This window comes from Solea solea, chromosome 13 (genome assembly GCF_958295425.1).
Source record: "Solea solea chromosome 13, fSolSol10.1, whole genome shotgun sequence".
Classification (NCBI taxonomy): domain Eukaryota; kingdom Metazoa; phylum Chordata; class Actinopteri; order Pleuronectiformes; family Soleidae; genus Solea; species Solea solea.
Window position 1 is genome coordinate 8,711,758 of NC_081146.1, and position 10,443 is coordinate 8,722,200.

A 10,443-nucleotide genomic window follows, 5' to 3' on the forward strand; every position below is an offset into this window, starting at 1 on the left:
AATCATGATGTCACGTGTGTTTTTTCCGGGTTAGTTGTCCTGGAAACATGAAGTTCTGCCAGTGCTGTGGTGTTTGTGGATCAGGGTGAAAACAACGACCAGAAATCAAAACAACATATTACTGTATACCACCAGTATGTGTGAAAACACTCACTCTGGCTGTAACTGTTGTTTAGTCCTATATTTATACTAAGTTTATTAAAAATAGTATATTATGGCTGTAAATTAGTAAGTACAGTTGGTACAGTAAACCAGCAGATTCATGATCATATTATTAGGAACAATAAGAACGTGTACAAGGTGATACAGTGTGGGACTGTGGTTGTTTGATTGTTTGTGTGAGAATTTCGCAAAACTGTACTGACTGTGTTTGGGGGGGGTGTCAGGTAAGTGTTGGGAATTGCCTCAAAAGTAGACAAAGCTTGTCTACCTTTAAATGGTGTGTGTAGAGATAGGTTCCGCTTGTTGAACTGAATGAGGATGATGTGTTCAGGGAGTTACCAAATTATTAGCATCACAGTCAATGCTTCATAGACAAAGCTGCGTCATTCGCACATTATTAAAGCACATCAGCTTTGTCATTGTTCCCTTTACCTTGACCAATTATGCTTAAGGACCTTAACAGCTTAGCAATTGACCTGCACATCAGGCTGGTTTGTTATTCATATTGCTCCCCTTACAGCTTATAATACGAGCTTCTGATTGAATACAGGTTTGGATATGTGTAACATTTGCTTTTTAAAACAACAATACTGAGTTACCTAGCTAATAATAATGTAGTCACATAACGTTCTGAAAACACACAGTGGCTTATTACAGCATGAGAAAAACATTTTGGAATCCCTGGAAACACTCACTCTGGGTACTGCACCTAGGCAGTAGCCAGTTAAAAGTAATTGTTATTAAGTCCTATATTTATACTAAGCTTTATAACCATAAATTATTATTAAAGTACACTCGACATAGTAATCCAACACAGTTATGATCATATTATGAGGAACAATAACAACATGCTGGAAGTGTAACAGTCTGTAACTGTGTGTTTGAGTGCTTGTATGGGAATCTCACAAAAGGGAGTAAAGGGAGTGATGTTGTAATTGTGCTTTTTACAATTGTATGTGTTTTTTTGTTTTTTTTACAGTGGATTGAATTTCCAGGGACGTCACAAAGTTACAGAGGAACAGGAATTGGTTTAAATTATTTCGTTCATTTAATACAACTGTTTTCTGGTATATATTTTACTGTTTCTGTGTGAGTTTTTGTATTTCTATTGGTTAGGTGAAGATGCCTCGCCTGAAGAAGCACAACCGTTCCATCGCGGCCAAGAAGAGCATGGAGGAACGCCTGGCAGCAGTGGTGGCATCTGTGCCTCTGGTCCCCACCACTTGCTTCCCACCACCAACACGTGGTCCCTCACGTATGTGTTCACCTGTTTTCTTTAAATTCTTTGGAGAGTGCATGTGGTCAGTGTCTTTAATGTATTTTGTACGTGCACAATGTATTTGGGTGATGTGTTCTTCTATTTTAATGTTTTGTCTTTTTATCTAGGTCATGGTACTGGTCGTCGCCACCGTGTGAGCACCTGGCCAGTTTCACCCCTGACTGGCAGGAGTCACAAGATGATCATCCCAGCCGAGTCACCTGACAAGAAGGTATTGATTTTGAATTTACAAACATAATTATTTATGTGAGGCGTAGTTATTAATGTTTTTAAATAAATCTTTTCTATTGTTATAGTTTGTTCTTTTTGTCGGTGATTCCCACCTGCGCGCCATTGTTGATGGCCATGTGAAGATTTCGCACAAGCAGCTTTCTTTTGGTCTCATGTCAACGCCAGGCGCTGACGCCAAGGACCTGAGGACTGAGATGGTGAGTGCAGTCCTTCCCAGGACACCTGACCTTGTTTGTGTTCTTGCGCCCAGCAACAACTTGACTAAGGGGACTTTGGATCAGGCTGCAGTGGACTTTGAGGAGCTTCTCACCAGTGCCTTGTCTCGGTGGCCGAAGGCAAGATTATTTTAATATGTTCACGTCTTTCCAATCATAATTAATGTGGCTTTATAGGCTGTTGTAGATAATTTCTTTTTATTTCAATGCATGTTTGTGATTATTATATTGCTTGTTTTTAAATAATGTTATGTGTTGTTATAGTTGTTTGTCCTGGACTTCCCTCCGCGCCGGAACGTGGATCAGGACTTGCAGGAACTTTTTCGCCAGGAGTTTCACCGTGTGGCTGCACGCAAGGGTATGGACCAAAAATATTTAGTTCAGTCTAATTCAAGTTGTACGTGTCATTGGCTTTTATGGCATATGGAGAAAGATCATTTCTGTCACATTCAGAATGTTTTTAAATTAATATGATGCAAACAGATTTTATTTTATTTAAACAAACATTATATTTGTTTGTTTAGGTGTGAGGTACTACTCTATTGCAGAGTTCTTTCCTCTCAGCCAGCGTGACCTGTGGAGTTGGGATGGGGTAAGTGGAAATTATTTGTTTATTGTCCTTTCTTACCTTTACATATATACTATTTTTTTTTCAGAGTTTGTTAAAGCACTGTATAAATGAAATGTGTTATTATTATTATCATCATTATTAATAAGTTGATCAGACAAAGTTTATTTTGCAGATTAGCAACAGTATTGACAGTGCTGTTAATTTGAGTTTGATCTCATATTTTTGCAGGTGCACCTGAGTGATGGATCTGGGATGAGGACGCTGGTGACATTGCTATGCGACAAATCCAGTCTGGAGCTAGCGATGGCTGTTGCACAGGAGGAGTCGCGTAGCATGTTGCCAGCTGTTCCTGCTCCTGCTCCTCGTCTGGCTCCGAGGTTGGTTGTGGTTGGAGAGGCCTGCTCTCCACGTCCGTTGCACAACCCATTGGATTGGAAGGTGGTTGAACCACGCAGGACGGTAAATGAGTTGCACACTTTGTGTTTTAGGAGAAACAGAAACATTTCCAAGCAATTCACTGCACAAATGGTCAAAATGTACATGTATAAAATTATATTTTTCATTACAGGGGAGCAGCTCGCCCCCTAAGGGAGGGAAGGTTCAGCTCAGGGTATGTTTTGTTTTTTAATTCACCTTTTGATATCTATGTTTATTGATTGATGTATCTATCTGTATGTTTTCTCAACGGAAGTTGTGACTAAAATTCTTTCTTTTTTGTCTCACAAGGATTGTTACATCCCTCTCACTCCTGTGTGGTTCAGCCCACCAATGTTGGAGATGATGGACAGTGTCCGTCCGGGCAATCTTGATCAGAAGGAGCCCAGTACTTCTGCCAAGGGACCAACGGTAATGTGCATGCAAGAGTGTTTATTAGCCAATGATTCAATTTGGAAAAATGAACTGTCAAGACTGATGTCATTATTTGAAGTTGTTGCAATTTAAGCATTTTGTTATTATTCTTTTAGGGGGTCAAGCGTCCTAGGAGCCCTTTTGCTTCAAAGAAGAGCTGTGGGAAACAGAAGGTTTGAGACGTTGTATTTGTTTTCTAGTGTTTGGCAGTCAATTGTGTAAGAACATGGAAGTAATTTGTTTGCTGTTTTTTTTTCTAAGGTGAAGGTGGAGGAGTGGCCTGAACTTCCCAAGGCTGTGTCGGTAAGTGCACATTGTGTGAAAGTTGTATAATTTTATGAATGGATTATGCAACACCTTGTTATTTTATTCATACTGTAAGTTGGAAGGGCTGTGGGAACCAGCTGGTTGAGCGTGTTACATTTTATTTCTGGTGTTGGGCAGTAAATTGTGGAAGAGCATGCAGTTAATGTGTTTGCTGTGTTCTTTTTTGTTTTTGTCTCAGGTGGAGGTGGGGGATTGGCCTGGAGTGCCCAAGGCTGTGGAGGTAAGGGCAGATTGTGTGAAATGTATATAAATGTATTCTGCTCTTAAATAAGTTAAAACAAATTTCACTGTTTATATTAGTAGTTGATGGTCAAGATTGACTTGCATATGCAAATGTTGAATTTTCCAATATTTGATTCCCTGAAAAGTATCACAAGTCCAGGCTGTTATAAATGTACAATACAGCTGTGTGACAATGTGTAACAAGATTGATTTGTTTTTTTTTCATCAGGAGGTCCCTGTGGAGCGTCCCCGCAGACGCATTGTCTTCAAGAAGAGGTGTTCTTCTCAGCAGGTTAGTCATTATTTAGATTATGATTTTATAAAGAATTTAGTTAGTGTTGATAGTGCTCAAACATTCTGGTAGTTGTAACATAGTGAGGAAGTTATTGTGAAGTCATGTGTGAGTCTCACATTCAGTGTGTTTTGTAGCAGGGTGCAGCTGCAGATGTTGTGGAGGTGATAAGTGGACCATCACCTGTGACCATCGAAGACTGTCCCCTTCTGCACAGCTCCCCAGACCTCATCCAAAGTAAGGTCGCTGCGAATGTTTATATTTTGCCGGTAACGTTTGATGCTGGGTCTGTTAGTTCAGGTGAAGAGGAGATCATAGTGGTCTCTGATACAGACAGTGAGGGTTCCATTTCTTTTGGGTGGACTGATACTTTGCCACTAGCCCAAGGTTCAGGGTCTGTTGGGGCAGGTGTAGATGAGGTCACAGTGATCTCTGATACAGACAGTGAGGGTTCCATTTCTTTTGGGTGCTTTGATACTGTGCCTCGAAGTTTTGGGTTGCGTTCTGTGAGGGGATCTTTTCATCAGGGGGATAAGCGTTTTAAATATAGAGGTGTACAGTGTATGGCAGTAAGTTTGGCTGCCATGGCTATGCATAAGACCAAGAGTGTGTTTTCTTGGCAAACGAGACATCTGGACAAGGCTGTTGTTTGTGGTGACAAGATCTACACATCTTTGCGTGACAATAACTTGATTTGTGGTGGGCACACTATCCCGTGTATTCCAGAGTTACCAAAGCAGTTGGATAAAGATGGCCATAGTTATGATTTTGAGTATGGTGACTTTGTGACTGGGGATGTCAATGTGGTTGAGGGAGAGTTTATTGATGCAGGTGTGTGCACAACTCTCAAGGACGGTTTGAAAAAGATGTGTATGGAATATGACACATGCTTTTTCACATTGTTATCCCGTACTTGTGGGATTATTAGGGAAGGAGAACAGTTTGCTGTTGTTGACTCTCATGCACGCAGTGCAGATGGGATGGTGCATCCCAAAGGAAAGAGTGTTGTTGTGTATTTTAGTAGTCTTGAACACTTGATTCAGCATGTTAGTTGTTTTGCTGCAGGATTCAGAGGGACACAGAAGTTGTTTGAGATTGCTGGTGTTCGTGTCACTGTGAAAGTAGATGATGGTGCTAGCCAGTCATCTTCAGGGAAGATTGGTGCAAAGCGCAAGGCTACTACAATGCCTACTCGTACTTCAAAGAGGGTTAAAAGGACTGACCCAATTGATTCAGATGTAGCATTTGTTAGTGAGGTTACAGTTAAGGAGTTGGTGTTTAACCCTGTTCGTAATGATGTAGCTCGAACTTTATGTGACAAATTACATGTTGAGTCAGAGAAAGTCGACGATGTGTTTTCAATAGTTGGTGTGTTGGGGGCTCCGTGCAAAAAGGACCCAATAGTTGGTGATGGCAACTGTTTTTTTAGATCAGTCAGTCAAGCTGTGTGTGGTTCACAAAAGAATCACAGGAAAATTAGATTAGCTGTAGTTAAACAATTAGAAGACAATGCTGTATCTTATGAGAGCATTTTGAGAAGTGAGTTCTCGTCAGTGTCAGAATATGTCGTTAAGTCAAGGATGCGTTATGTCGGCAGTTGGGCGACAGAGGTTGAGATTCAAGCAGCAGCAGATTGTTTAGGAGTTTCCATTTTCACTTACATTGGTGATCGCTGGCTTGAATATAGTTGTAAGAATAGGCAGTTTTCCAGTCAGGCAGTGTACTTAGATAATGTCAGTGGTAACCACTATGAGACTGTTGTTTGTGTTCATCAGCCACAGTCACTGTATTGTTATGGTTACTGTAAAGTAGGTGAGGCTACAACAGGCTACAATCTTAGACAGCACAGTAAAGTAAAGGCACAGAGAACAGACAAGATGTGTACTTCTAATGTAAACTATTGTTTTTCCAAATATCTGAAAAATAGATATGTATTAAAAAAGAAAAGTCATTATACAGAAAATATGTTAGAGAAGTTGAAACGTCAGGAATGGTCTAAAGTAAAATACATGCAAGATGTCAGCTATAGAGAGAAGAAGAAGAATTTAATGAAAGTACAATACACACAAGATGTTAGCTATAGAGAGAAAAAGAAGTATTTAAATAAAGTAAGATACACACAAGATGTCAGCCATAGAGAGAAAAAGAAGAATTTAAATAAAGTGAAGTACACACAAGATGTCAGCCATAGAGATAAAATGAAACAGATGAGCAAAAATAGGTATTGTTTAAATGTCAGCTACAGACAGAAGAAAAGAAGTAGTAGTGTAAGAAAGTACAAAAGTAATCCAGAGTTTCAGGAGAGTGTTAGAGCAGGGAACAAAGTGAAAAAACAGCTATTGAAAGACAAGGCAGTAGATTTTGATTTTGTCATGGAGCAGTTTTTGGCTAAAGTGAAAGATGGACCAGATTTTGTGTGTTGTGTTTGTCAAAGGTTGTTGTTTAAAAAACAGGTGATAAACTGTAATAAAAGTCACTATAACAAGAGTGCAGACATGGCGTTAATTGCAGCGCAATGTATTTCAGAGGACTATTTACATAAATGCAATGACAACTGTGCAAGTTCATGTCAGATGTTGGATTCACCTAGAGGACACTTGTGGATTTGTTACAATTGCAATTCCAAGATAAATAGGAAAATGACTCCTGCTGAATGTGTTGTTAATAATTTAAGTGTTCATCCTGTTCCTCCTGAATTGGCTTGTTTAAATAGTTTAGAGCAACATTTGATTGCCAGGCATATTCCCTTTATGAAAGTGTTGGCATTGCCTAAAGGAGGACAAAATGGTGTTCATGGACCAGTGACGTGTGTCCCAGCAAATATTGTGGAGACAAATAATTTGCTACCTCGCTCAAACATGGAGGGGTCTTTGTTGCGCGTGAAACTCAAGCGTAAGCTAACGTATAAAGGACATTATGAGTATCAGTATGTTGATACAATGCGTATAAGGCAGGCTTTGTCATATTTGAAACAGAATAACATGTACTATAAAGATGTTGATTTTAATGAAGACTGGCTGAATGACTTTTGTCGCGAACAAGAGAATGAGAGTGTAGTACAGGATAGTGATGTTTGTGTTGGAAAGGATGAAACACCTGCCAAGGTGGATGAAGGTGAGGATGAACTGTTGCATGACAGGCAGCAACATTGTATGTTTCAGGACACTTGTCTCATGCCTGTAGATATTGGTCAGGAAACACTTGATCAGTATTATGAGGGTGTTTTTAATGTGGCTCCAGCAGAAGGTAACAGTCCTGTGAAGTTACTTTCTAATCGTGAGAATGAAGCTAAATGTTTTCCAGTGTTGTTTCCACAGGGACATTCTGTGTTTCATGACAATAGAGAGCATCGGTTGACATTGTCGCGCTATTTCAATAACCGCATTCTTCATGCTGATGGCAGGTTTGCCCAGAATGTGGAGTATATTTTTTTTGCACAGTACATGTCAGAGTTGGAGCAGGTTGTGTCGAATGTGTCTATAGCTTTGAGGAAAGGCAAAGGAAGTCATGTTCCTAAAAGAGTTAGAGATGTGGTGAATAATGAGGAGTCTTTAAGGAAGTTGTTAGAGTTTGATGATGGTTATCGTTTCCTTAAGCCTATTAGAGGCACTCCTTCATTTTGGCAGGCAGCGCAGCGTGATTTACTTGCATGTGTGCGTCAGCTTGGTGTACCCACTTGGTTTTGTTCATTTTCTGCAGCAGACATGCGCTGGACAAACTTACTCGGTAGTATTTTGAAACAGGAAGGGAGAGAACAGACAGCTGAGGAGTTACAGTGGGCAGACAAATGTGAGTTGTTGCGTCGTAATCCTGTAACTGCAGCTAGAATGTTTGATTTTCGATGGCATTGTTTTTTGAGGGAAGTCCTTATGTCTCCCTCAAACCCTATAGGTAAAATTAAGGACTATTTTTATCGTGTTGAATTTCAGCAGCGCGGGTCTCCACATGTACATTGCCTGTTTTGGATTGAGAATGCCCCCTTAATTGACCAAAACTCAGATGAAGAGGTAGTTGAGTTTATTGACCAATATGTTACAAGTGAACTACCCTCTGATGATGACACATTATTGGACATTGTGTCATCTGTGCAGGTGCATTCAAAGCGCCACTCTAAAACATGTAAAAAGAAAAACACAGTGTGCCGTTTTAATTTTCCGAGGCCAGCATCTGCACAAACATTTATTAGTCGTGTTAAAGTTGATGAGGAGATAGAAAGATGTAATTGTGAAAAAACTGATTCAACAGAGACTGTGTGCCTTAAATGTAAAGAGCGTGATTTTGAAGAAAGGAAGGCGCGTAAAGTAAGGGCTCATGAAATTTTGGCAAAAATTAAGGAAGCACTGTCGGATGAAAATCAGAGCTTTGATACAGTGGAGCAGTTGTTTGAAACTTTAAATGTAACTCAGGAAGCATTTGAAGATGCATTCAATCGAACGACTACAGGTACCAAAGTCGTGTTAAAGAGGCAGGTGAAAGAGGCTTGGGTTAATCAGTATAATAAGCAACTTTTGAAGTGTTGGAATGCAAACTTGGACATTCAGTATGTGGTGGATGCCTATGCATGTGTTGTGTATATCATTTCATACATTTCAAAGGCAGAAAAGGAAATGGGGTTGTTATTATCAAATGCCCAAAGGGAAGCAGCTAAAGATGGTAATGCTAGTGCTAAAGAGGCTCTAAAAAAACTAGGTGGTGTTTATTTACACAACAGGGATGTGTGTGCTCAGGAAGCAGTTTATAGGTTGACTAATATGCATTTGAAGGAGTGTTCTAGGAAGGTCATGTTTGTACCAACAGGGGAGAATGTAGTAAAGATGAGTTTGCCTTTAAATGTGTTAAAACAAAGGGCAGCTACAAATGATATTAACACAGAAGAGATGTGGATGACCAGTTTGGTTGACAGGTATAAGAACAGGCCCAATGATAGCATATTTAATGACATGTGTATTGCAACATTTGCTTCAGAGTATCGGGTATTAAGTAAAAATGAAAACTGTAAAACAAAAATTGCGTTGAGCAACAATTGTGGTTTTGTTACAAAGAGAGTCAGAACAGAACCTGCTGTAGTGCGTTATGCTCGGTTCTCAGTAACAAAAAATCCAGAATTGTTTCATTTGAGTAGATTACAGTTGTTCATGCCATATCGTGTTGATGAGCAGTTAAAACCAGAGGGTTTTGAAACATTCCAACAGTTTTATAACAATGGTAATGTTGTGTTGTGTGACGGATCTGTACATCAAGTAAAAACAGTGGTTGATGATAATAGGAGCAGGTTTGAAGTTGATGCAGACATGTTAGACGATATTCAAAATAGGATTAATTTAGATGGTGTGGAAGAAGATGCGTGGTGTCAATTGTGTCCAGAACAGGAGTTGGAACGTTTAGAGGCTGTGGAGGAAATGGCAGAGAGACAGGAAGCAGAGGTCGATCAGCAGGAGCATATTCCAGATTTAGCTGTTAATCGTGAACAGGTACAACATTTAGAAAAAGGGAACAATGTAATGTGTAGGAGTGATGGCTTGTCATTGGTTAGGTCTTTGAATGATACACAGATGCGTGTTTTTTATCAAACTCGGCAGTGGTGTTTAGATAAGTGTTCAGGGAAAAATCCACCTCCTCTACATGTCTTTATTACAGGTGGTGCTGGAACTGGTAAAAGTCATTTAATCAAAGCTATTCAGTACGAGTCAATGAGGTTATTATCACCGTTGTGCAGTAATCCTGACAATGTGAGTGTTTTAATAACTGCACCAACAGGTATTGCTGCATACAATCTGAATGCAGCAACAATTCACCACACATTCAGTATTGGAATAGATGTACGCTTACCGTACAGTCCACTAGGTGAAGAAAAGATCAATTCTCTCCGTGCAAAATTCACTGATTTGCAAATTTTGATAATAGATGAAATCTCAATGGTAAATCCCAATCTTTTGGCATACATTCACGGTAGATTACGGCAAATGAAACAGAGTGGTAACCTCCCATTTGGAAACATTTGTGTCATTGCTGTCGGAGATTTTTACCAGTTACCTCCAGTAAGAGGAAAACCCCTGTATGTGGAGGATTTGAATATTGACTTGTGGTCTTTATTTTCAGTTGTGCATTTAACAGAAGTGATCAGGCAGAAAGACAGTGCGTTTGCGGAATTGTTGAACAGGGTCAGGACTCATAGCAAAGGGACACCAATGTTAAGAAGTGATGTTGACACTTTAAAACATTGTGAAACTGGTGAAGTCAGCTCAGATTTACACATTTATGCGACAAATCAACAAGTCAATGCACATAATATTCA

The 10,443-nt window shown here is 39.7% G+C and overlaps 1 protein-coding gene and 1 long non-coding RNA gene across 2 annotated transcripts; both read left to right on the forward strand.

Annotated features, from left to right (window-relative positions):
• Positions 1-1,438: 1,438 nt before the first annotated feature.
• On the forward strand, positions 1,439-3,486 carry LOC131471294 (uncharacterized). The gene is made up of 8 exons (XM_058647792.1): positions 1,439-1,652; positions 1,738-2,007; positions 2,152-2,245; positions 2,412-2,479; positions 2,687-2,917; positions 3,027-3,068; positions 3,185-3,304; positions 3,424-3,486. Exons 1-8 carry the CDS (start codon positions 1,497-1,499, stop codon positions 3,484-3,486), a joined length of 1,044 nt encoding a protein of 347 aa, XP_058503775.1. The 5' UTR covers positions 1,439-1,496.
• A 29-nt stretch (positions 3,487-3,515) lies between these two features.
• Positions 3,516-4,687, forward strand: LOC131471053 (uncharacterized). Its single transcript, XR_009241970.1, has 4 exons — positions 3,516-3,610; positions 3,813-3,854; positions 4,086-4,148; positions 4,286-4,687. It is a non-coding gene; the product is annotated as an uncharacterized LOC131471053 (long non-coding RNA).
• Positions 4,688-10,443: the final 5,756 nt, after the last annotated feature.